This window comes from Pipra filicauda, unplaced genomic scaffold (genome assembly GCF_003945595.2).
Source record: "Pipra filicauda isolate LSUMZ 115617 unplaced genomic scaffold, ASM394559v2 scaffold312_size1046226_pilon, whole genome shotgun sequence".
Taxonomy (NCBI): domain Eukaryota; kingdom Metazoa; phylum Chordata; class Aves; order Passeriformes; family Pipridae; genus Pipra; species Pipra filicauda.
The window spans coordinates 674,256-701,503 of NW_024104435.1; the positions used below are offsets into that span (position 1 = coordinate 674,256).

At 41.5% G+C, this 27,248-nt stretch overlaps 2 protein-coding genes across 3 annotated transcripts in view; both read right to left on the reverse strand.

Annotated features, from left to right (window-relative positions):
- The window catches only part of TNIP3 (TNFAIP3 interacting protein 3), a 56,171-nt gene extending 50,777 nt beyond the window's left edge, over positions 1 to 5,394 (reverse strand). Inside the window, exon 1 of the mRNA XM_039383515.1 lies at positions 5,236 to 5,394. The gene's annotated coding sequence lies outside the window, so the exon portion shown is untranslated. The remainder of the gene's footprint in view (positions 1 to 5,235) is intronic.
- A 1,457-nt stretch (positions 5,395 to 6,851) lies between these two features.
- Positions 6,852 to 22,568, reverse strand: QRFPR (pyroglutamylated RFamide peptide receptor). Of its 2 annotated transcripts, none has more exons than XM_027741336.2 (6): positions 21,449 to 22,140; positions 13,803 to 13,961; positions 13,172 to 13,233; positions 12,176 to 12,411; positions 11,129 to 11,226; positions 6,852 to 9,240 (listed from the first exon to the last, which is right to left on the reverse strand). In XM_027741336.2, exons 1-6 carry the CDS (start codon positions 21,786 to 21,788, stop codon positions 8,837 to 8,839), a joined length of 1,299 nt encoding a protein of 432 aa, XP_027597137.1. In that variant the 5' UTR covers positions 21,789 to 22,140; the 3' UTR covers positions 6,852 to 8,836. The 2 variants fall into 2 exon arrangements, with proteins under 2 accessions (XP_027597137.1, XP_027597147.1); XM_027741346.2 differs by having other exon boundaries at positions 9,152 to 9,240; positions 11,129 to 11,173; positions 21,449 to 22,568.
- Positions 22,569 to 27,248: the final 4,680 nt, after the last annotated feature.

Genomic DNA, 27,248 nt, shown 5'->3' on the forward strand with positions numbered 1-27,248 from the left:
AATGACTGCCTTTGGCTGTTGCCTTGCAGCAAGTGCTGCAGAAATTAGTCAACTCACCCCTTCCAAAGAATTCCCTGCTCCATGCCAGCAGCCGAGTCCTTCCTGTGATCCGCAGGACCGACCTAAATTGATTCACTTTTAGCTGTTGGGCACTGGCCCTTATTTGACAGAACCCCTGGAATAACCCTTTCCCCTTTATTTCATCATAAGGCTTTTTGTATTTTATGCAGAGGTAATTTCTCAACAGCTCATATGTCAGACGTGAGTGAACCAGACACCAACAACTGCAGCACAGCCTCCAGGAACAAAAGTTCCAGGAGCATTTGGCACCTCTAAAAGGTATTAAAACCCAGGAAGGAATAAGGTGGGTACTGCAAAAGCAGCAGAAGCAAAACAGCATTGCCCATAACCACTGGAATAAGCAACTGAAGTATCACTGCTTTCCAAGAATATCTGACCCAAATCCATATCAAAACAAACTTGTGAAACTAAAATTTCCCTTACTGCTGGCTGTGTTTTGGATCCTCTTCACAGCTGCTGAATGCATTACTTAGATAATGGATTAATTAATTCAGTTAATTGAAAAAATGGATATATTTTTCTCTTTAATCTCAAAACTCTGTGAGGTTACTTTGGAAAGGAAAATACCACATGCTAAGACAAGTAATATTTCTTTAGTATGCTCCTTAAAATAAAAAAAAAGAAAAAGAAAACCAGTGTTTGCCTTGTATTTCACATGATTATCAACTACTTCCATTCAAAATAGATGATTACTATAAACTCAGCAAATTCAGGTCACTTTGCAAACAAACCAACCACTTTTGTGGCTATGGCCTTCTGAGCTCCTCCCACTCATTAGAAAAGTGGGTTTATTCCACTGCAGACTTCATGAACACACATCAATAACTCATCAAAAAACTTTAGTATTTCATGAGCACAGAGCAAATTTATGACAAAGGATTCTTATGCTCCATTTCCATTCTTCAGTTCAAATAATAATTTGTTCATTTGTCCTTGTATTTGTGGAGCTTTCACTTACATCACTATGGCAAGGCTTGTATTTTACAGCTGACCCTGACAGGTTGCTAATCTTGTTTCCCTGTGCAAGGCTATTCTTTGCTTTTTTTAAACTTGAATAGCAATGTTCTTTCACTCCCTTTGAGATTTTAGAGGCTTTTTTTTCTGGTGCATTAAATGTTTAAATGAGTATCTCTGAAGACTGTAATAAAAACAGATCATTTTTTGAGAACCTTTACATTTTTAAGTTCACCATTTAGGAACTAAGATTTCTTCTGACTGCTAATAAATAACCCTTTATTGTCTCCCCTTCCCTTTGGCTTCCCTCCATTATATCACCAGATTTGGGAAGCAGGATTCCTACAGCTATGGGCCTTTTAGCACACTGGGGAGTCTGGAAATGAGTTGTCTGAAGGATTTCAGAGAGCCTTGGTCTCTTTTTCTTTTTTTATGTAGATCTATTTACTAATTTCTGTTTCAAACGCTCAGCTTCAAAACCAAGATAGACCTAAGTGTGGTATTTGTTTATTTTGGAAAACAGAAGTTTTGAAAAGCAAATGGGATGAATTTTAGATGAAAACTTAAAACATCTAAAGAAAGACTCAAAAAAACCCAAACCAACAAAGCCAAGTTCCATTGGATTGTTTATACTGTTGATCCTTGGTCACTCATGAGCTCCAGCTCCTTAGCACAGGTTTTCATTCTCTCACTGTGTGAGGCCATGGCCAAGTCCAGTGGACCTCATATTGCACCCTCTCTCCTATCAGAGCAGATCCATTCCCTCTCCTGCCAGTAACATCCTCTTTCTGCAGGGAAAAACATTATTTTAAAAGTTCCAAGAGCAGTTTTCAATGTTTGAGCCGACGAAATCAGAAAAGTGTAGGCTTTCAACCTCAGTATCCCCCAAAACACATCATGGCTATAGCAGCTTTGTGAGCAGTATCCCAGAAAACAGCACAGAAACACCAAAGATGAAAACACGGAAATCCTGCAAGAAATTCCTTGTCACATGCAGCTCCCACTGAGAACTGAAGAGACCCAGTGTTTATTAGCACTGCCAGAGGAAAAGAGCTGTGTAACCAGTGCTTTCCAAAGCACCACCTCACAAAGAAAAAAAATTAAACAATCCAGCACCTCTCTCCTTGTTTCTTCGTACTGCTAATCCTAGGGAAAGAGGAACTCTTAGCAAACCCTTACCAAACCCTCCCATCAAACACGTGCTTCCAGAAGCCTGCAGGATAACAATTGTCCTCCGAGGGCCGGGAAGGGCGCGGATTTTCCTGTGCAGCAACGATGCCACCTACAGCCTGAGCGAGGCCACAACAGCGCACCGAGCTGCAGAGGGCAAAGAGATTTTCTCAGATGTTTTTGCCGCAAATCTGCTCTTCAAAATTCAAGGCTGACCGAGGAGGCAGCTTTAATAGGATGTTTAGTAGGATATATTTTATGCTTTACCCACGAAGGTGCTATATATCTTCTATTTGCTCTCAGACTGCATGGCCTTTAAGACTCTTCAGCTCTGAAGCCACTAAATAGCTAAACTGGGTGCTTAACAGATGTATCTACGGAAAACATATGGTAGAGGCAAGAAGCAGAAGAACGTTCCATTTCTGTTGTCACACACACAAAAGACACTAGACAGTGTGTGTCTTACAGACTCCCAGAAGAAAGTCACTGGACCTTTTTATAAGCTGTCATCTCTACAATGAGGACAGGCATCTGCACTTGTTATTTGTAGCAAGAAAAATCAGCTCTCCCAGTGCAGCTTTCTTTCTCTTCTCTTCTCTTTCCTCTTCTCTCTTCTTTTCTCTTCTTTCTTACCAAAAGCAAGCCAAATGTAGCCAGTGGAGTGGGCAAGGTCTTTCCAAGTGTGCCTGAAATAAGGGCTGGAAATGCAGTTCACAGATCTGATAGCCAGCCCTGATGGAATACTAATTCTGAACCAGAGGACTGCTTCACTTCAGCATTAAAATTCATTGCCTGGTTATTGTGATCTGTATAAAAGAGATAAGGGCACAGGGAACTCAAGGAGTTGCTTGAGGAAAAGCAATAGGATTAAAAATAATGACAAAGTGAAAAAAATAAAACAAACTGATGAGATGAGAAAAGAAAAGGAGCGAGGCAAAAGGCAGAAGTCAAAGCTTGACTTCTCACTGAACAAAGTTTGTTTTTAGGAAAGAGTGATCTTAAACAAAGCCAACTGCAGAGGTCAGGGATGCTATGAAAGCAGGAGGTTCCCAGGGATGGCAGTGGAATACTGACAAGCAGAGCACAGAAAGTAGCCCTCATACAAATGGAGAACTATAAGCCAGCCTCTTCCCTGAGTGCATCCCACAGGCCAGTCAGCAGCTTTTCCACTCTTTACAGCAGAGCCTGGGCATGAGGGAAAGACACCTAAAAAAGGTGAGTAAGAAAAAAGCTTTAAAAAAAATAAAATACGTTGACCACCTTCTTTTACAAACAGAAATCTTATTTAGGAAATTTTTTTTTTTTCAAGAATAATTGAACTCTTTTTCCCCTCCAGTGGGATGGATGTGTAGGTCAATGCACTTCTGCTTTATTTAGTCAGTCAACAATTCATTCTTCAGCAGTGGAAAGTACAGGTCAATCCTGAGTAATTTTGCTCGAGCAAACTTTTGAAGCAGAAAATGAAATTAAAAGATTACTGGAAAATTATGTCTCATGCTGCAACAGTTATATGTACAGACATTGGAATATTTATCAAGGTGGCATAAATTACAAGGAGCAAGGATGCCTATTTCAGATGGGAAAATAAAATAGATTTACAAATCAGCTACAAGTGCATGGAAAAAGCCTGAAATCCTTCTACGTATTTCCAAGATATAAAAAGAGAATTACAGAGACCTTGCCTTAAATTTTAAATCATTTAATTAAGGCTTTTCTCAGGAGCAGGGGGGAAAAATGGTGTAAATAAGAGATTGATTTTGATTAAAGCTGTAAGTTTAAGATGTAGGAAAAATCACTTCAAGTCTGTAAACCAGATTTTCCAGTTTATAAGGAGGAATGAAAGTACAAGTTTTCAGTCATACATTGTGAATTCTGCACAAGGAGAAAGTTAAGCATCTGAAGGCACTTTTATTTTGGCAAACAGAGCAAAGATACAGATGCCAGGAAGGATAAATTTTTATTCCATAAGGAATACAAACTGTTAAAACCTCAGCTGAAAAGCTGCACACAATTTGATCATGTGTGTTTGGAAAAGATTAGAGGAGAAAAGGACCATGTCCAAGGGAACAGTAAACTCACCTAAGGAGAGAGAGCCCAGAGGAACCTTGGTGTGATTAATTTAGAAAAAATGAGTGTTGCCATTGAAACAAGCAAATAAAAACTAGGGAGGCTCTAAAGAGATTTCAAGCAGAAGCTTAGAAAAAGAGATTTTTTTTCCTCCAAGAAAGTCTTTCAAGTACAATATTATGTCATTCTAGGACAGAGTCCCTTTCACAAACTCACCATATGCCACAATATGTTTGGGGCAAGGGATTTACAATTATTTCTCCAAAGAATAAGAAATAAGCAGAAGTTTCTGCTTTGAGGAAAAAAATGGAAAATGTAAGGGAATCAGAGCTTTTCATAGAAGGCTTGGTATTACTCCACAGGAGGTTGATCAGCAAAATTCAACATTTTTCAGGCAGCAGACATTTCTCAAGACTTGGTTTGAGTTTTAAGCACCCTACAGGGCACAGATGCATTTCCAGAAGTTTGTTTGTAACTCCACTAAATTTCTAGATGCCTTTTACATGTTACAGGTAAATACCCTTAAACCTTCTCAAAACCAACCATGGCTTGTAGGGCAGCCCTTCTACAGCAAAACAGATGGGATCTCAACTTGACTCACAGGACTGTTAGTCTGTATTTACAGGAGTAACAGGAGCCAGGTTTTACTGCTTTTCTCTGACCATGTTTTGTTTACTGATGTGGCTGAAGAGTGGGAGGGGGGTTAAACTCTCATAATAAAACAGTCTGTGACCCTTATTCCTCCAGATGTACCTATCAGAGGGTTACAGATCAGCTGCTGAATCCAAGGAAAGCACCTACTTTGTTGTTCAGCCCAATCTGAGGAAACACATAAGCTTCACCTACAGTTGCATCAGGTCAAGGAAGGCCTTAAACACCAGTTTACCCCAATGTGATTTTTTTTTTCCAATGCAAACATCATAAATATTTAAGGATCATTTTTTAAAACAGACATATTCATACCTCTGTAAAATGAAATCTGGATGAGGCAGTTCTGATCACGGCAGCTGCTTACAGATAAGTCAGTAAGACAAAAATTGCCACTTTCGCCCAGACAGTGCAAAATCCAGAAATCCCAGAGCAGGAAACAATGTAGGCAGCAGTAACCAAAAGCTGGTAAAGGTAGTACCACATGCTGATAGCAGCACTGAAAATAGTAATTGAAATCAGAATTTATTAGAGGATCAGAGAAATTCTGCCTAACATTTGACCAGGACTTCACATCTTGAGAGTTTTGAGGAACTAGAGCCACTTGCAATGAACTAAATATTAATAACATGGATTCTTTTTCATCTCAAATCACCAGATCTTGTAAAATAACTTCATAATGTACCAAATTCACTGGAGCTTCGACAGAAGTGGCTAATGATAGCTTGAGTTTCCAGCAATACCCCTGGAAGCCAGTTTTGAGGTGTCAAAGCAGGATTTTGAGTATAGACAGAAATAAACAGGTTATGTGAATGCCTCTGAAGGAGTTTATGCAATCCAAAGTCCTGGGTTTCTGCATTAAATCCACATTTACCTGTCTCCTTCTCAGCTCGGCGAAGCTCCTCCTCCATCCCACTGCTCCCACTTGGAGAGGCACCAAAAGGGTAGCTTTTGCTCTTCCCAGCCTTTTGCCCTGTGCATGGAGATGCTGTTCTGTTCCCCAGACTGCTCTCTACACAGTTTCTAAGCTTTCCCAACTTCTGTAACACTCTGATCATCCCATATACCTATATAAAAACATGATTATCTTCCTATCCCATCTCTTTATGTCAACAGCTCTACTAAATCCTTTCATCTACTTACTCCTTTTCTTTTTCTCCTGGGCAACAATAATCTGGGCCTCATCTTCAACGCTCTTTGTGTAATTTCTCTCATCTCTCAGGCATCCCTTCCCCAGTGCTGGATCCCTTGATTTAACAGTTTCTGCCACACTCAGACACTCTGCAGGCAGCACATACAACCACTATACTTACATTCCCTTCTACTCACTGTGTTCCTTGTTAATACTCTCTGCTATTAGTTGAGTAAGCTCACACATCTGACACTTGTTCCTGGTCCATTCAAATTTCCAGTCTCTGCTCAGTTGAATGTGTCCTTTTATTGTCCTGTCTCCATCAGCGTGCCAGTTCCTGGCATCATCTCATTGTAACTTTGAGGCTTAGCCCCTTACAGCTGAGAACAAAAGAAGTTTCTCTTTAAATCAAAGAAATTACAAGTAATTCATAACTAAGACAATTTTTCCTCCCAGATCACAAGAGTTTCAATAAATATTCTCATTTTAGGGGAACGAGCGCGGTTATTTTTTCTGTTCTCCAGTAAAATCATCAGCCAGAAATTTTTGTGACCACATGCTCCATGTAATTCTGTTGCTGTAAGATGGGAACAGGCACGGGTAGGCTGGGGGACAGCAGTGCCAGCTTTCCCTGGTTTGGAGCTCCAAGTTACAGCCACACACATGGAACCAGGAAGAGACAGGCTGCCAGTCTGGACTAACAACTGACCCAGTTCAATAGACCAACTGGGTTTGTTAGTTAATCAAAGCTGAGGCCCTGACAGATTTAAAAAACAAAAAAACATGGGCAAAATCTTGGTTGTGCTTCAATCAACAATAGTTCTTTTATTCCCTGTGGCTCTGAATTCTCAAAAGATTACGTGGCTCCAAGGAAACCACTGTGTTAGTATTAAGAACAGCACGAGAACTGTCTTCTCTATTTTGGTTTATATTTGATCTAATCATAGCCACATATATCTGTGCTGAAACATTCATCACGCCTCTTCTACCAAGAGACTGGAAGGTTTTTTCCCCCTTTCTCACCTTATTCTGCAAAGCCCTTTAAATCACAGCTCTAAGGGTCACAGTAACAGCTGGCACCTGTAACAGCACTGGAATTTAATCCCTAAAGAGGCACATATAAGCTTACATGAATCTTTAAACAAAGAGAAACTCAAAGAGTGAAGTTTACAGCAGGTGCTCCCTAGTGCAAAACAGCACCAACAAACCCAAAAAGGAATTTTAATGAAAAAAAAAATACAATACTAGAACAGTTATTCATTGACAAAATATTTCATGAGACAAAAGAAGAAACAGGTAAGACAAAACAAAAATATAAAATACCTGAAAGTTTTTGTAAAATACTTGTTAAAACTTGTCACTGAAATTAGCAGTGCAAATAAACAAAAAGCTTAAAATAAATTGATTTTCCATCACAGATTCTGTCCAAGCACATAGTTCTCACCACCAATCAGTTAAATTTTACAACTGCTGAGGAAAACTATGATAAACCACTGTTAAGCCCTATTCTCCAGGGCAGAAAGCCCCAAAAGAATCTTAAATTACTGTAAGGGAGCACCAAGGTCTCATAGGTGAGGCAAGGGATGACAGAGAGCACTGACATTTCACAGGCTGTTAAAGGATCCAACCTAACCTCAGCAGGAGTGGCAAATTCTGTATTTCAAAACTTCATTTATGGGATTAGATCGAGTGTATGATTCTAGACCACACTTTTCCCCCAGCCCCACACCTTTTACAATTATTCAGTTTGGCCCACAGAGGAAAAATTACTAGAATTTATGTGGATTTCAACCCTGTAATTTACTGTGAAGTCTAAAAATAACAGAACACTGGCCCTGTTCTTTGACAGCAATTAATTCCCTTTGAAGATGACGGAGAGACAGAAAGATTTGTGCATGTCTTCAGAGAAGTGTCTGGTCAAAAGAATGGGATATTCAATTCAAAGTCTGTGAAGTCCCAACAGGATCTGGATCTGACCCTTTTATCCTCCAAAAAATGGCAACACCACACTTTCAAGCCAACAGCCACATATCCAAGCAAGACTGTGAGTTAAACTCAGTGTTTACAGACCACACCTCCAGCACCTGCGCACTCTTGTGCAGCCCTTTTTCCACCACTCCATTTTTCAGCAGAACAGGGAAGTTTTCAGGGCAGTACCCAAGAATTAACCTGTAGAAACAGCACATTAATTTTGCATGCATCGTTAATTACTAATATGCTTCCTATTAATAAAATATGAACATGCATGCAGTGGTTAAATCTCAGTCTCTTCAGAGTCAAATTCTGACTGTTGGCTCTTTCATATCCCCTTTTTCATTTTTCTGAAACAGAATTGGATCTCAGTCTGCATCTTCCCTGAACTCCCATCTGAAGCTCCCCTGTCCTCACAGTTGCAGAGAGCAGATCTTACAATGTCAGACTCACATCAGATTTCCAGATTGTCCAAATAAAGTGCACACTCTTTCCATAGTTCCTGCCTTCTGGCATTCAGCTGTGTATGGTGCAGACACAGAATAAACAGAGCAAGCAATAGCAGTTTAGGGCAAACAAGTCCCAAACTAGCTTAGGAAAAACAATTTTTATCCCCCACAGGAAATCATACAGCAATATTGTCTTCTGAAGTTTTACTCCTCATCCTTATAAAATAAATATTACATTTTTCTCAACCAGCATTATGATAGTCCACAAAATATTTTCTGCCTTACTTCAGCATGCAAAGTAGAAAAGTGTTTTAAATGGCTTATTGAAAGTTCCCTAAGTTCTGCTCTCAACCCCCCTGTCACGCTACTGTCCATTTCCCAGTGCAGAGTGCACAGTGAGCTCAGAGCTGAACAAGACAAGGTGCCTTCTCAAATTCCTTTTGGAAGCTGGCTGCTCACAGAACTTCACTTCGATGTTGCCATCGCTGAACGCCTCCCTCCTGCCTTCGTCCGAGTCCGTGGCCTCTCTCTGGGAAACACTTGGCTTTTGCCTCCTCATAGTGATCCCCGAGTTCCCAAGCTGCCTGGCTGGGGAGGCCTTTTCTTTCACAATGCAGAAGCAGATGGCAGACAGAAAGTTCTTCTTGAAGTTCTCGTTCATGAAAGCATAAACGATGGGGTTGCAAATGGAGTTGAAGAACCCTATGATCTGGACAATGGCAAAGATCATTTTGACTGTCACATCATCATACTCCTTTTCAAAGTTACCTGGAAAGGAGGACAGAAATATGCTGTAAGCACGTAATGGCATAAATGCTTACTACTTAGCCCATTTATATCCTGTCTGGCATTAGAAGCTTTTGTTTAAAATCAACAAAAGACCTTGCTGGAAGCTCTCGATATTAGCAAAAGGGTTTCATCAAGGAGGAAAAATCAAGATCTATCACACAGTCCTGCTTTGTAGGTGTAATAACAGAATCAATTGAAAGAGGCAATTTATGAGCCAGAAAACCTGCCCCATGGCCATGCAACATTAAGCCTCCAATTTGCTAAGTGCAGGCTTTGTTCATTCCAGCTACTCTTTTTGCTCCAAGATTCATGTCCTATTAAATGTGTAAGTACTAGAACACCACTCCCTGTCTTGTCACTGACCACACACAGCTTCCTTCTCTGTGCTGACACAGATCAGCTCAAAGAGGTAAAAATGCATCATCTTGGTCACATCTCTCACTTCTTAATCATTGAGATCACAGAGGACTCAGAATTTCTTGAATTCAAATACTCAGGGACCAGACTCTGGATAAATACTACAGAGGTTTATATGGCAAGTAAAACAAAGGCCTTGCAGCACCTGAAATAAATTCCTGAAATTAGCAACAAAAAGAGAGTAAACAGCGTTTATGGAGTGTTATGAACAACCTTAACAGGGGACAATCCAATTTTAATAACCAGAGCTTGTGCAGGTCTGATTCTGCTCAGCCAAACATCATTTAGTTCAGCTGACTGGCTGAACTACTGATTTATCTGCTACCATCTTATTTGTGATAGAAGACACAGAAACAGCTGCTGCCTTTGGCGAGTAGACTACAATAACTACTGAAAACTTCCTGTTGCTCCTTACACATAGCCTGCTGCACAGTCCCACATGTTAGCCCAGCATCCATGGAGCACATGGGAGGTGAAGGGAGAGCAGGGCAAATAGCAGAAAGCAAGCATAACAAGCATTGAGGGCATTTCCAAGACAATTTTCACTCAAGACCACCGAAAAAGTTCAACTGCATTCGTTGAGTATTATCACTACGATGTCCAGAATTTATATTTCCTATGCCTACCCCATTAAAACCAGGGCAAGTGAAGGCACAAATATTTCATCAGTTTAACTCAAAAGAGTTAAATTAAATTTAAATTAAAGCAGTACTTCAAGAAGGTTTATGCTCAGAAATAACTTTTACCTTCCAGCCAGGTACTTTTGACCTTTCAGCAAATGAGGGTAGCACAAAAGACATAAAAAACAAAAACAATATGCAGAGATATGCTCACCACCCCAATGGTCTTGGGGTTTTTTTAAGTCTTGTAAGGCCTAGCAAACCTCCTTTTCAGGACTGGATTATTTGCTGCACAAATTCAATGACAACCTCCTTTCTAAAGAGCTTACCTTCTAAAAGAGCAGGTGGAGAGCTTGGGTTCCCTCCCACCCACCCACCCTGAAAAAAAAGCTCAATGCAAGACAAAGATTGTATTTGTGGTTTGTTTTCTTTTGTTTGTTTTTGTTTAATTCACAGAGCAGGGAAGAAGAAGCATGACTGAAGCAAGTATACCTCATATAAAAGGGATCTCCCAAAAATATATAAGGTCCTTCCCAACCTAAATGATTTTATGATTCAGTAACAATAGGGTTTTTTTGAAATACACTCATTTTCCATGAGCACTGCAGGTATGTCTATCACCCACAGGCTTCAGAGTAATTCCTCTGTCACTGGCTATGTATCTCTCTTCCAAGAGAGTGATCCAGGATTTATAACCACATCAGCCTTTGCCAGCAGAAGGTATTCTGTAGCTGAATACTACAGCAGCACTAGCTTGTCACAACCTGTATTTCCATCATAAAAAAAAAACTAAGAAAGCCTTTCTTGTATGACACATGGCAGGTACTCACTGTATTCTATCATCATGTGAATCACGTGGAAAGGGGCCCAACAGACTGCAAAGAGAAACACCACTGTCACCATCATAACAATTGCCCGTTTCTTCTTCCTGAAATTGCACCAAGACATTCCACACTGAGTCACCAGGCACTGACTGCCAGTTCAGATGCCTCTCCTCAACTTACAGCTGTAACTGGGCTCTGATGGCTGCAGACGCAAACAAAACCCTCGAGGAATGCTCAAAATTCCCTTGGAAACAAAAAATGCAACATCATATAAATCTGGTACATCAATGAGCACCTTTTCTTTCTCCCTTTGGGGAAAGCAGTGCACTTTGCAGCTGCAGCAAGACATGACACGAGTATATCTTGCAAGGCAGTTTAAACTCTATTCAAGCAGATGCAAATAATTCCAAGAGTAAGAGATGGGGGGAAACACACTAAATTCCATTAATTGCACAAGAAACAAGAGTCCCTTCCTAGATCTGGGAGCACTGCAGGAGCTGATCACTCAGAGAATTTGAGAGAGAGTGAGTGCAACTGCATTCAGCCTTTGCTGGTAGGTGAAGTTCTAGGGAAAAAAAGCAAGAAACACACTCCCTGCCTCAACTGTAATATTTCACAAACTCAGGGAATACATAACTTCATTCTCATATAGAAGCCATACAACTGCATTTAGAGATTCCAAGATGGTTCTCTCACTTGAGCCAGAGGAGAAGCACTTCACTGGTAGCAGTTACAGGTTCTTGGGCCACTGTGTGAAACTAAACTGAGGAGTGGCCTGAAGAACCTGTCACCTTAACTCCTGTGAGATTGCACCCTCCTCCAGTTCTCATGTGCAGGTGTCTGCCTCCTTACGCACTTGGTTAAACAAATATTGCCTTGAATTGGGTATCTAAGTGTTAAATGGCTGGTTTTGAAAAACTGGTCTGTACTTGTAGACTTCCCAACAGATAAGAAAATACAGTTTTTGGGTTTTCTGCAGTGGTTTTAAAGAACTTCCAGGAAGGAAAAAGTCTTTCTAGAAGTCAAAGTTCCACGTGTATTTTGCTTACCAACCTTGATATTTTGGACATTTCACTCCCGTGAATAGTTTGAAGAACTGAAGCATCTCCCACTCGTTTCTTAATCCAGAGTTCATAGCCAATTTTTGTGTACAAAAAAAGCATCAACATCAGTGGAAGAAGGAAGAGTATAACGAGAATAAAGGTCGTGTATATCTTCTGATAGATTGGACTGGCCCATTCTTCCAAGCAACAAACATACACTTTTTCATACAGAAAGTCATATTTAACCTGTAACAAGGGCAAAGAAGATGAGTCACTGAAGTGTTTACCCCAAGTGTAAAAGCCAAGCACCTTCAAATATTCCTCACTCTTAACAGAACAACCACAATTCAAGAGACTTTTCAAAGAGGCAAAAATTCTTCCAAATGCTTTTCCACATCAAGTGTTGGGTCGATCCAAGTTGGCAGAAAAAAAGGTCAGGACATGCTCTGATTTGCACTGCAAAGGAAACCTTGCCTATGCATTTTACAGGTAAAGATGGTATAGAAACCTCAAATATTAGTAACTTAAAAGAAAGAAAATCGTTAATGTTCAGACTCACAAGCAGCAGAATCTGCTGAGCCTTTTTTTTAATCTCCAAAAATGTACGGTAACTCATCAGCTATAATGAGTGGCAAACTAACTTTAAACTAAGTACGGTTTTTCCAGAGCTTGGGGAACATTTTGCAATTCTGAAACAGTAATCTAGAGTCCTACATTGCTGTGTGCCAGTGCACCTGTAAACCAAGAGGAAGCCACAGTGAAAGTCATAGACGTAATTAGAGCTCTTTGGCATAATTAGGGAGGGTAGACATGACCAGTCCCTATTCGTATTCCTTCTTCCAGTGCACACGAGTTCTAATCCTCAGCGTTTCTCATGCTAGCACACAAAACAGAAGCTCCATCTCTCTTATTCCCCTCTAATTTCATCGGAGTTGACTCAATTTCATTGCTAAAGGTCCAAAAAGATGCAGTGTAAGACGTAAATTCCCCTCCCAAACTGCCATACCTCGAGCCGTTGCACGTGCCACATGGGTGACCCGACAATAAGAGCCAGCAACCAGACTATGCCTGTAAACAAACACAGCTTTTAATGCTTCGTACAACAAGCAGGGTAAGTTTTGGTATGAACAGTTCTACAGCTTCATCTTTGAAAAGTCAGGCAAGGCAGACAATTTTAATAAAGAAAATCCGTCAACATCCAGAACAACATCTCTTTTGTTCTCGTGTTTCTTTTTCTCAAACCACCTTCAACTCTTGGTATTCAAGTGGAAAAGCCACTTAATTTGCTTGAGCAACGTTGTGTAAGTTCTCTGTGTAACACTGGAAGGACCATTTAGCTGTGACATTGCTTCAGCAGGGCTTGTACATTTTGAAACTTTCCTTAAAAAAAAAAAAAAGAAAAAGAAAAGGCTGCTAAAGGTTTATCAGAGGCTCTGTTAAGGACATTTTTGGCTACAGAGGCTAAGCCTGTCGTGAGGGCTTTGGCTTGTTATTACTATACATATAAGCACTATTCTTGAGCTATTTTATAAACATCACAACTTATTAACTGGTCCTGTCAGTGCCTTCTGCCATGCCCTCCACGCTGAAGAATATTTCTTTACATACATGAATACTGGAGATGCTTAAAATCTTACCAAGCATTGTGAAAGCTCTTTTATTGGTGTACTGCCACTTCATTTTTAGTGGATGCACAATTCCCTGGTGTCTTTCCACAGCAATGCAGGTCATTGTAAGAATCTCAGTGACAATGGCAGTGGACTGAACAAACGGTACCATCTTGCAAGCGAAGGCCCCTGCAATGAGCAGAAAGTCAGGTATGCAACTGCTGCACTTCATGAAACAGCTGTTGATACTAAACTCCATGGCTAGAAAGGGCAGACTAAGATTCTCAGATTTATTTTAACATCTAAACTGCTAACTCACCTATTTAAGCTATTCATCAAATGCAGCTTTCAGCAGTCATTCTTTGTTGCACACACTACACCTGCTAAAACCAAGAGTTCTAAGGACATATTCACTGGCTCTATAGCAGTTGGACATTTATTTCTGTTTAACTTTTGACCACATCTTCCATCATCTGTTTTCAAACATGCCAAGTTACAGGGATATTCATTAATTTTTTTTTATCTTGGCAGATAACTCTCCAGTTCTACGAAGGTTTAAAAGTTTACCTTTTCTGCTGTTGCAAATACATTCCTTATGCTCTTTTAAATAGCACTCTATTTGCACACTTTGGCACTTAATGCATCATCCTGCCAAGTGAGATATAGAGGAATCCTCTAAGAGGCATAACACAAGAGGAAAAATTCAACCTCCTCATCATCTTTCTGTTCTCCCTCTTCCCTGATTAACACATTATGTTAATGACACTATCCAAATCAAATGCAGCTTCCTGCCTGCATTTTCAAAGTTGCACAGGTTCCCATTGTATTTCTGTATCTTCAGGTTTTATTGCTGTTACAGCTTCCCAAAAGTACATGTTCAATTCTCAACATATTAGTGATCCTCCATCACTCACCCTCAAGTCCCTACCTTCTCAGAAACTGGTATAAATTATTCTCTCAAGAATCTTACGTTAACGCCCTTCCCAATCTACTTCTCATTTACTCATTTTTTGACCTCGAGAGAATTTTTATGTCCACATTCTCACAGTTCCCTCACACTCTTACACTTCAGTATCAGCTACTTATTTCACCAACAGTTATTTTCCTTACCTGATCATCAGCTATACCTTACTCACATATAATCCATAAACTCAAAATAGCCAAAGGAATACCTGATCCAATTTTAAGTCAAGCTTTAGGATGCTACAGACACCTTAAGAAGATGTTAATGAAATGTTTAAGTTCCTATTTCACTAAAGAAAGGAGCTCAAGTTTGAGTGCTGGAGCAGTGGCAAAATCAAAAATAAACAAAAAAACCCAACAAAACAACCCCCCCAAACTTTCACCATATGTTATTTCTTACAGTTTGAAAAAGGCAAGATTAAACAAAGTTATACTGCATTATAAGGATTTCCCTGTGATGCACTGCAGTCCCAGCATTCCCAGATATTCTTAGGAAGCAAAGAAGTATCACTCTATTACTCTACTTAAGTAACAATACAAGACAGTGACTTTCACTGAAGTCACATCAGTCTGGTGAAATTTCCAGTTTGTGCCCAACTATTCAAGGAACAAAGAGAATACCCGAGTTCAGAAGGCAGTAACTCCCCAAACTCCCAGATTTTCACCGCCTTTTACTGGTGTCCCCTCCTTTTCTTCCCAGTAACTCCACTGTCAAAGAGCACAGACTACCACTATGCCTTTAGCTGAACTCCCAGGAGGAAAGGCTGCAAAAAGCCCTATTTCATCTCTTCGAAGACAAGCACACAAAAAGTGATCATATATATATATACATATATACTTTTACATATATAAAAGTAACTGTTTAAAAAGTAGCAAAAGGAAAAGTCAACATATCACCTGCAGATTGACCTGACTGAGCTGGACAAGGAGGGACAGAAATGGGAAACAAAAGGATGTTTTTCATTAGACAGAGTTGGCTGAAATATAACATAACTCTTCTTAGCTTTCAAAACTTTCATTGTTTTATTTAAAAATATGTTTATTTATAAATATACACCAGCCACTCCAAACTGCTTAGATAGTTACTAAAGGCTTCCTCCAAGTCTTTTAATACTCTAAAGTATGTTTTCAAACTACAAACATTTTCAGCTTTTGTACACATGGAAAAGGAAATATATTGTTAAATAAGGTAACTATAACAATGATGTGTCAAAGGCACATATTAAAAACATGTCAAGCTATTTTTCACGTTTCACATATTTCTGTTTTTAACACAGAGTAATGGAAGATTTTAAAGGAATATACTGGCTAACATCTTTTTTCTAACCAAGCTGGTAAAAATGTAGCAGTTTAGAACATTGTTTGGAGATTACATGGTTGAACAGATAGTATTATTCAAGTTTTCTTTCCGTGCACTAACAGGACTGCTACATATTGTAGTTATTTGTATCAGGTACTGTGCCCTCATCATGATACACTCAGCTACAATAAATCAACTTTAGATTAAGAACACAGTGAAGTTCTGTATCTCCCAACCAATCTGAAAATAAAAATGGGTTTGCTTTCCTATCTTCATGATAAAGGCACTTGAATTACTTTACTAGTTAATTCTTTTTAAGCAACCCATTGTTCAAAACGTAATTTCAGATCCTACCTAAAGAGGACAATTTGTGATAGAACAACACACAAACATGAAGAACAAAAGTCTGCTTCAGTGAGTTTCAGTCAGGATTATTTTAAGTTTTCCCATTGCCTAGTTTTAGCACAAAAGGCATCTCAAAATACTTAATGCACTGGAACTGTGTTCATTTCTGCATTGGAGGCAGTATAGAGAAGTGTTGACTTTTCTGAATAATTTAAATAATAATAATACTTTAATTAATACCTTATATATGTATCAAAATGTTTAACTTGCTACCAGGTAAGCAAACACTTTCAATAGACTGTCAGTCAAGACAGCACTGCAGCATTTAATACTGATCATTTCAACTGGGAAAGAAAATGATTTGCAGCAGAATATTGGGAAAGGAAATAACTAATTGCTTTTCTTCTTCAAGAATCTGAGAGGTTCCCAAAAGCATTCTTCATGCACTGCTAAAACTTGCATAGATTATTCAGGCAATGATTAGTTTTCCCCAATGATAACACATTCAGAAGACTGAAAACACAAATGTTACTCCCTTAAACAATGCTTCATGCCTTCATTATAGCATGTTGTGCCTGTAACTGTGATTTATCCATTTCAACACCCATTTAAAAGATCAGGTTTTTCTTTTATTAGGGTAACAAGGGCAAAATCCTGAAACCATCCTCTGATAAAAGTAGTACAGACAACAAGTAGAACAAGTGTGGGTTTTTTGACAAAGATCTAGATCTCAAGACAGACTCACTAACAGGGAGCAAAGCAGGACATGGCAAACACATCCCTGATTCACTTGATGCAAGGCAGAGAATGCCACGTATTTCCACCAAGAAAAAGGACATGATCACCACCCCGTATGAAACACTAATCAATCTATCTGCATCCTAAAACTTGTTTTATTTCTTTGCCTGATTAATGCAACAGTAAATATTTCACATCAGTGTGTTTCATATTTATGCTAGTTACTGATTTGCACAACTTGCAGTAAGAAATTCCCTATGCTCAATATGCAAGTTTCCTTTTGTCAGCATTCTTCTGCTAAAACAAAACACCCTGCCAATATATTACACGTAGAAAAGCCTATTATTTCCTTTACTGAGGCCTTCACTGTATAACCCTTTCTCAAACCATCTTCATACAGAATTTTACTCCTGCCTCTACGCATGAGCAAGTACCCCATAACACACAATATCAGGACATGGAGAAAGAAGGATAAGGTGAATTTCACAGACACAGATAGAACTGCAAAAATCACCCTGCTCTTAACAGCAGCAGATCAATCCCAGGGTATAACCTCTTGCAGTGCAGAAGGCAAATGAGGAGTATTGTTGTGTCCCTGATCTGACTTACAGCAACTCTTAAGACAACTGAAATTGGGAAGTTTGAAAAAAGAAGATTCAAGTAACTCCATGTCTCATGTCCAGCTTCCCTGTCTAGTACTGACCCCTGTGGCATGACAGCAGTTTTGAGTATTTGGAAAGTATTCAGCATCAAAGAACACTCCAGAAAACAGAGTGAAGAAGTCTCTAATGTTCCACTGAAGAATACTGAAGTATCCCAGGATATCAGATACAAAAGGCCCAGTGATTTCCATTGCTAAGATGCAGCTCTCATCCCTCAGAAAGGAATGTTTACATGTTACAACACAGGAAAGTTGTAAGTAAGGTAACACACTGCTTGACACAAGACATTTGGCAAAGAGCAGAAAGCACTTCAAAGACTGCACTGGGTAAAAGATGCCACTTATTTTTCAACCAAGTCTTTAGAGAAGAGGGAACTGTCATCTGAAGGAGCACCAGATATGACAGATCCCTACAGAATATCCATCCCTCTGAGTGCCAGCTGGAGGCCAGAAAAGATACAGGAGGGCATCTGAAATGCCCTGTGTTCAGGAGTGCCTCAGGTGACTCACCGCTCCCCGAGAGACAGGGAAAGTCACCCTCTGACACCTGTCATGAGAATACATATTCTACTTGATAAGAACAAAATCCACAAGAAAGATGGAGCACAGCACCAGCTGTACTATAACCTCAAGTTCTGCCCTTATCTTCTGCCAGGGCTGTTCTGTTATACAACCCCGAAGTGACTCTCCAGTCGCCCCAGACAGTTCTGTAAGGATAGCACTACTGTTCAGATAACTAAGCAGTGTCAGAAAATAAAACAACTCCCATCATATTTGACCCAGAGACAAAAGCCCAAATTTATCTTTGATAGTGCTGCCACCAGCGTGACGAGACCACTACTGCTGCCTCCCACCTATGATCATATGAGGGTAAATCCTCAACTGCTCCAGCTTGCACCAAGACATACCATTGCTGAAAGCATCCATTTCCTCTCACTCGAGTTCCCATTTTACCTTTCTTACCTGGTGATCATTTATACCAAAGCCACAATTTTCATTTTCTTCCACACTACAGAGATTAGCTTGCAGGATTTTCATTAGAAGTTCCCCTAGAAATTACAGCCATTTTAGTTGCAAAGTTTAAATTTGGAAATTAAATCATGTACTGCCACGATTACAGTCTCGCACAGCTACAGAGATTTTATTAAGAGTTCAGAGAGTCAAAAGTAAGGCCAATTCACCTTAGTCAATATGGTGCTGCTTCCAGTTGCTGCCTATATAGAGCTAAAGGGACTGTGTTAATGCTGCATAGTAACCAGGCACAGTGAGGCACACACTCAGTTTTTTAACTGTAGGTGAAGTTAGGGTGCAAATAAATCAAGATATAAAGTGATTGGCTGCTCAGAATCCCAAATATATTTCTAGCATCAACTGTCTCAGGACGCACCACTTCTTTCAGCAAGGATATATTACAAGTCAAATCCCCTTATCTATAACAGAGTTGGAGCTTGCACTACTCAGCAGTGCTGCATTAAGGTGGACGAGAATAAGATTTTTCAGACTACGAAATGAAAGGCAGAAGGCAAAATAAACCAGCAAATCTAGCAAGGACAAGACTCCTCCGGGACTGGCAGGCTCTGATTTGCAGTATAACTGTAATCACCAGTCACGCTTCACAGTGTAAGACTTGGAATCAGACACCCTTGGGATACCATCAGTTCACACCTCATTTATTTTCCTGAATTTTACATCACCTCCCCTGCCCCCAACAGTGCAAGATTAACACCCATCAATGATGGTACTTATTATGTCCTCCCAATGTCCTCTGTTAGTTAATTATCTTACCAGGACCATCAGTGTCAAAGGGACCTATGGATTCACTTGGACCGAAGATGCTCTAGCACAGCAAAGAGGGAAGGCAAAAAGCACAGTAAACCCCACAGAGCAATAAGATATTTGTTTAAGATATTTGTTGCAACTATGCTACACCTTTTACACTTACTACTGCTAGAGTTTTGTCAGGCATCCTCACGAAGAGAAGGGAAATGTAAACACACCTATTTTCTCCATACTCTTCCACCTGCCTGTGTTCTAATCTGCTGTAATTCACCCCACATGGGGGCTTCATCCCACCCAACTTTACTTGATTCTGGTCAGATGTGTGGTCAAGCTGACAGACCAGAGCTTTCCTTAAGAGAGAGAAGAATCACACTTCTTATTAAGGAAAGCTACTTAATTCAGTCCTCTCTCCCCTGGATGTGAGATCACTTGATGTCATCAGTAATTACTGTTGTGTTCTTCTGGGAGGAAGGAGAACTGGAACTACAGTAGTCAAAAGTAAGGCACAGCAGTACAGCTGTCAGTTTATCCCATGATTTTTAGTTACACGTGCTAATTAGTTTTGGGGATCAATATCTGTACTGTCTTAAACCAAAGTTTACCTCCCCCAAAGAAGCTCATAAGAAAGCAGCACAGCTGTCCTCACTAGCAGTAGCCCCAGGAGTGTTGTATTCATCGTTTCTCCCAGAAAGTTCCTGTTTTTCAGATAAAAATAAAGCCCATTTCTCCCTGGGAAAGGTATCAGTGTGCTTCTCAAGTCTCCTCTGACCTGTCAATTCCCATCCTGCATTCCAGTCTGTGGGAGGTACTGGAAGTAAATCTCCATGTTCTGAAGGTAACCTTCACTGTCTCCCAACAACAGGAGCACAGAAAGCCTTGGAAATTGAACCATAAATGTATCATCTTATCAACATCTTTTCTGTTCATGTTGAAATATTCTGAAAAATATTTCAATTTGTGGTTGTGCATGATATTGTCTGCTATTTGCTGCAAAACCATCCCTTTTATTTTTCCACTTGTAATTGTCCAATGCTATTTCAAGAAGAAGAAAAAGAAGATAAATACAATGTGCAGTCTTACTGCACCTTTGTCTGTTCTTTACTACTTTGGAAATGGGATACGTAGAAGAGAAAAAAAAAACAAAACCAAAACACTCTTTCTGGGCATCAGGGAAGCCTTGGCCAAAGGTCCTTCACAGCAACAGGAATACAACATATTTCCCAAAAAATAAGAATTGAAAAAAAAAAAAAAAAAAGAAACGTAATTATTTCAACAGAAATTCTGCATGTTCTGTCACTTCCCTGTTTCTCCAGGGGCATTCTTTTTCCTCAGAAAAGGTTATGGAGGTCTGTCTCCAAGCTGAGAAACTTAAGCTGAATAAAGACTGATATTTCACTTGCCAGGCAGATTTCATTACTTAGAAAAGACAAAAAGAGACAGTATGGCAAGACCTCCCCGTCAGCACCACACAACGAACCGTTTGCCAAACACACATCGCAACTTTTAAGGAATACAAGCAGGAGAACGCGCTGGGTTTAACATAACGTGAGGGAGGGAAGGAGTGGGGATCCCTCACAGGGGGGGCGGGAATCAGAGGGGATCCCTCACAGACGGCGGGAAGGAGAAGGGGATCCCTCTCAGACGGCGGGAAGGAGAAGGGGATCCCTCTCAGACGGCGGGAAGGAGAAGGGGATCCCTCACAGACGGCGGGAAGGAGAAGGGGCTCACTCAGGGAAGGAGGGAAGGAGAAGTGGGTCCCTCACAGACAGCGGGAACGGCGGTCTCGGTGGTGGCGCTGCCACAAGCGCTGCCCCCTCATCGCCCGCCCCGCCGCCACCTCCCTGCAGCCCGGCCCGGCCCGGGACCGCCCGCCCCGGCCCCGGCACCCACCGCCGAGCCAGTTGGAGGAGATGTTCTGCAGCATGGTGAAGGGGACGCAGAAGAAGGCGATGAGGAGGTCGCTGAGCGCCAGGGAGCAGATGAAGATGTTGGTGACGGTCCTCATGGCTTTGCTGCGGGTCACCACGTAGAGCACCAGGCAGTTGCCGAAGAGCGCCAGGGCGAAGATGAGCACGCAGATGAGGACGAAGGCCACCTTGGTGCGTCCCGGCAGCTCCGGGATGTACACCAGCGGTTGCAGCCCGTAGAGGGTGATGAACTGCTCCCGCGTCACGTTGTTGTCCCGCAGGAGCTGCGCGAACTGCTCCGGGGTGATGTTCAGGGACCGCATCGCGCCCGCTCGGGGACCGACTCCCTCCCTCAGCCGCCTCAGCGCCGCCGCCCGCGCCTCGCCATCGCCGGACCGCCGCCCTCCGGCGCTCAGCCTGCCCGAACCCGGCGGTGTGCAGCGGAGGTAGGGGCGCGCAGAGCCGGGATCAGCCTGCGGGCGACGGGGCGGCGGCGGCACCGCCGCGGCCACAAACTTCGAGCGGCGCCGCCCGCGGCCAGGGCGGGAGGGAAGGGGGGCGGCAGCCAATCAGCGCCGAGCGCGCGCCTGCCCCGGCCCCGCCGCCGTGCAGCGGGGACGGGCGCGAGGCGGCTCCGCGCGTGAGGGAGCGCGCGGGGATCCCCTCACAGAGCTGGGACCCCCTCAAACTGTTCCCTCACGGGGCTGGGACCCCTCTCACAGGGCTGGGACCCCCTCAAACTGTTCCCTCACAGGGCTGGGACCCCCTCAAAATGTTCCCTTACGGGGATGAGACCCCTCTCACAGGGCGGGGACCCCCTCACAGGGCTGAGACCCCCTCACAGCGCAGCCCCTCATAGCTGTTCCCTCACAGGGCTGGGACCTCCTCCCAGAACTGCCCCTCACAGCTATTCCCTCACAGCGCAGCCCCTCACAGGGCGGGGATCCCCTCACATCGCTGCCCGTCACAGCACTGCCCCCTCGGCGCCGCTCCCCGCTGGCAGCTGTTCCCTCACAGCGCTGTCCCTCACAGGTGTCTCCCCATCGCAGGCTCGAAACGCCCGAGGCGGGAGCTAAAACTCCCGACCCGGCCTCTCGTCTCACGTTTTGATCAGGCTGAGAGGGAAATGAAGGAGGTTGTTCGGTAGGTACACGGCTCCCTGCGTGAGGGAGGGCTCATGCCACCCCCGCAGCAGGTCGCGCTGCGGCTGGTCCGTGCCCAGCCCAAAAGAGGCAGCGGGGGGGATTTTATCTGCCCTTCCAGCTCCCTTTGTGCCAAAGCCGCTGCAGGTCCTCGCACGATGACGAGCCCAAGCTCAAATAAAAAAGTAATTTTCCGGGCTTTGGCCGCTGAGCTCACTGAGATCACAGGAGAGTCCTGAAGATCCCTTTGCCAGCAGGATAACCACTCTTGCCAGAGGAGGTGGGACAGAACCCCACCCCACACAACCTGTCTGGGCTACTTAGGTAAGGTTATGTGGGCTACTGAGATGCACTCAGCAAACTGGCTGCAACAGGAGTCAAGATAATGCCCCTGCAGCTTAAATGTGGATAATAATGACAGTTAAGGTCTAACAGAGGGATCAAGATGAACACATGCATTAATTTGATCTGATTAAATTGCCCACTACGCTTTCTCACGCGGGTATATCCCCTTTGTACTGTATGATAATACATTTAATAGCAACAACTGATAACCGATGAGTCACATAGTGAATTATCAAAAAGAATCCAGAGAAGGCAATAATAACATGGAAAACTGTTCTGACAACACTTACCACCTCCCACAGAGGTACGTGTTTGATAAGGAAAAAACATCACCAGGGAAAATGCTGCAAAATTATATTTTGTACAGAAGGATGCTCCCTGCCCTAGGTATGTCTTGACCTGCACCAAGAAAATACAGAAAAGAATGAAAAGTCTAGCAAAAGCTGTCTATTTATAAGGTATTTACAAGGTTTCAAGGTTGCCGAGGAAAACTGGGGAGGTAAGAGTTCACCACCAAGTCATTCTCAGCAAAATGAACATGCCCAGCAAGACCAAAGCTATTTTGTGTCATCTCTGAAAAAAAATATTTCTGTTAAGTGGAAATCAAGGGAGAGAAATTCCAGTGCCTGCACTGGTATGTGTGTATTCCAACCTGCACAGATCAGTCCTCCAAGTGCTGACAATCCTCTTTTAAGGTATAGCTCCATGGCACAGATTCTCTTTATTAGCCCATGGTGAAAGAGCCCTGTCACCTTTCTTTGGTGCAGTACTGCCACGTGTTTTCCACTTGAGAACAATGTGATTGGGCTCCCTCTCTGACAGGCTTTTTAAGCTTGTTCTGGAAGGCAAGTGCTCATCAAACTGACTTAGTTCCTGACATTCAGACAGCCCCTTTCACATTCTCTTAGGTCTGCCTTGTTGGCTAGGAAAGCTTGGTCTTTTAGTCCTATAATGATCCTGCTGAGCCTATGTTCCATATCAAAGACAGACTTCTTTTGAGTTCCAATTTTGCCAGCATATTCCCTACATGGACTACAGCAGGTACAGCCTAAAGCCACCTTCGTGTGCTGTGTTCACACATCCTTTCCTATACCTCTTTTCCTTTTCCCTCTTCCCCCAAAACCTCGTTTAGCAGCTTTTCTATTAACAAACAAGCCAGATGCATTTCAGCAGATTTAATTTCTCTTATAAATAAAGGGCCAAACCTGAAGGCCAGTCTGCCATCCAGGACTGCAGCGTTGTGTTATTCATTGCAGAAAGCATCCAAGTGTTTCAGGAACAAATAAATGGGAATAAGCTCTCACCTAAATACTGCAAATAGTCTGGGCTTATGGATAACGTGCACATTTGTTTTTTCATATATCCTTATTTTATTACTATGGCTGTTCATTACAAGTCATCAAACAGCATTAAAAATGAACAACATCTGAACAGTTAATCTACAGAATATAAACAAATCCTGAGGCTGTAGGGCCATTACATCTGCTGCAGATTTAGCTGGGGTTTTGTGTGCAAAAAAAGATTTTCCCGTTAATATTTACCCACATGGAGAAGATAAAGGTAGGATTTACAGAAACTTCCATTTCCTATGAGCATTATCCATTCTCTTAGCTGAAACAATAAGAGCATGGACATGATAAAAGTTATAGGGCAAATCACTAGTAACTCTATTTCCCAGATCCTTGACCTGAATGAAATTGTATTTGCAGTAAAAAGGGTTGAGTTACAAAAGGTGACCTCATCTAAAACCTGCTGAAATTACTGAAATGACTCCTCTGCTTCCCTGGGCTACCAATAATTGGTAGGTAGTGAAAAGTGTTGTTTACTTTTCAGGGCAGCAACTTGTGTTCTGTCTTATCCTGCACCCCAGGGCTGCTCCTGCTGCTTCCTGCAGCCCACAAAGCAAGGCCACGTGGGGTTGTTCTGACATTCCCCACGCTCATTCAACTCATCAGTAAAACGACCTGCCTGTACATACCTTTATAGACAATAATAAATTACAAGGCATTTTTCTGTTCCTTTGATTATTATTTGTGAAACCGATGCATTCACAAATATAAAGCAGTTTGAAAAAACTCAGAGTATTCTAACAAGTAACTGACTATACAGAGACAATGCATTTTTCATTATTCTTAACTGAAAAAAAAATGAAGCCTCCTACTGATGAAGTGGCTAGAAATATTTTACCTCTGCATTAGAATCCCAGTGAAAAACCTTTACAGCTTGAACACAGATCAAGTCTTGGCTTTGCCAGTAACTCTACTTTGGCTTCAAAGAAATTGTATATTCCTTGGTCACAAACCTACAAATTGATAAACGTGAAAATAGGTGAAATACTTGTTGTACCAGATTGCACTCTGCCAAAACCACTCATTTCTTCATGCCACCATTGTTAATTTTTTTTGCCTAGATGAGTCATTTGTATGACACCTTCTTCTCATTCAAAAGGGACAGTGAGTTTTCTGCAGACTGAAAAATACTGTTAGTCAGTCTGTAACCTCTCTTACAAAGAGGAAAGAGGCTGTAATTGCACTGCTTCCCTTCTAGGAGCAAAAAGATCCATGTGTGCCAGCTGTGAAAAAAAGGCCAACAACAAGGAATGTGCACAGACAGTGTTGCATAGGGTTTGTCAACTGAGCATGAAGCTTGTAAAAACTGTGAACAGCACACATTTGGAACGCTGAGAAAGCAATAATCCCCAAACAGAAATTTTAAACCAAACTTTTTTTCCTTCCAAATCTCTACCGATATTGTCTGGTTCAGGCAAAAGAAATAGATAACAAAACTACTAACAAAAAATGCCTTTCCTCCTCCTCTTTCACTCCCTGGACATTTCAAAATACTTAGGAAAGGACAATCCAGATCCATGTCACCAGCTTTTAAACAGCCACTGCAGCTAATAGATATGTTGGGGACGAACTCACCTCTAATCCAGATCAGTACCACAGCTTTTAGGATCATTCTCCAAAGGAATGGAACACCTTACCATCATCATTAGGTAATTTTAGGTTAAGTCAGAAATAAAGTGGCTGTTAGAATTGCCAAGACAGCTTCTGAAACATAAATTTAGATAGAGCATTTGCTGTTTGTTGAGAACATATGTTTGGAGAGAGCACTGGAGCTAAATCTTCAATTTTAGATTTACATACTTTTATACATTCAGACAAACAAACCATAAATTTTCTTGGGAAAGGGGAAACTTGACACTAATCAGGCCAGAATCTTAGTTGGTAACTAAGGATACAGCTCAAACTTGGTATTATCAGTGTTTACCAATAATTATGAAAAAAAAGCATGGATATCTAAAACAGAGTTGCACACACTTGCAAAGTATGTTGGAGAGGCTGAGCAGAAAATAAATTATGTTAACATAGTGCACGGGCCAACTCCAAAATGTTTTGTCTCCTACCGTGTGACTCTGATGATAAACACTGCTGGCTGATCATCTTTATTCTGGGGAAGCCTTATGTCTCTACACCCCTAGATTTAGTGATCCCCACTGAGTTTTATAACCCAGCCACATCTGTCAGTGATATTAATGTACAGGGTGAGGGAGACAAACCTTCCATCCCCATACAGCTTGTCAGTCATATTTGAAACAGCAATTAAATGAGAATTACATGCAGGAACTACTCTTTGTTTCAGCCAGGAGAGCCCAACTTCACTAGTCCTGGATCTTTTAGACATTTTGACTCCTCCTGCCATTTGTCATCCAGGAATGTTCAGTGCAATTGTGGGATCAAAAGTAAGCTGCAGCAAGGAGAATGCTCAAAGAGAAGAATCTAAATTGACTTGTTTTTTCTATTTTCCTTCCTTTCCTCCCCTATTCTCACTTCTCTTCCAAATGAAGTAAAAAAGAAAATGGTCAGCAGCTCCACAACTTAAAAAAAATTACATATCATGTTTAACTTTTGGGGGTTTGTTTGTTTAGGGTTTTTTTAAGAGTGGGTTTAATTAAAATAATTGAGCAGTGATATGTATGCATGTGCAAGTAGCATTTCATACACATGCCAAAATACTAAGCCCTGTATTGATTAGGTTTTTAAGTTCCTTCCTTGTGCTTGAGCTGAGAAGCAGTTCATCTGTCCTCAATGCCCTAAATCTTTTCCCTTTCCAATTCCAATTGTTGTTCTCTTTTATTCACGTACACAGAAAAACCAGCTACTTTTTGCCACCAGTTATCAACTACCACAGTTTCCCCAGATGTGAAACTGAATTTCCTCATCTTCTGATTTAATATCAAGTCTAAACCCTGCTCCAGTCCCATTTGTCAAGAAACAGCTGAAAATCCCTCAC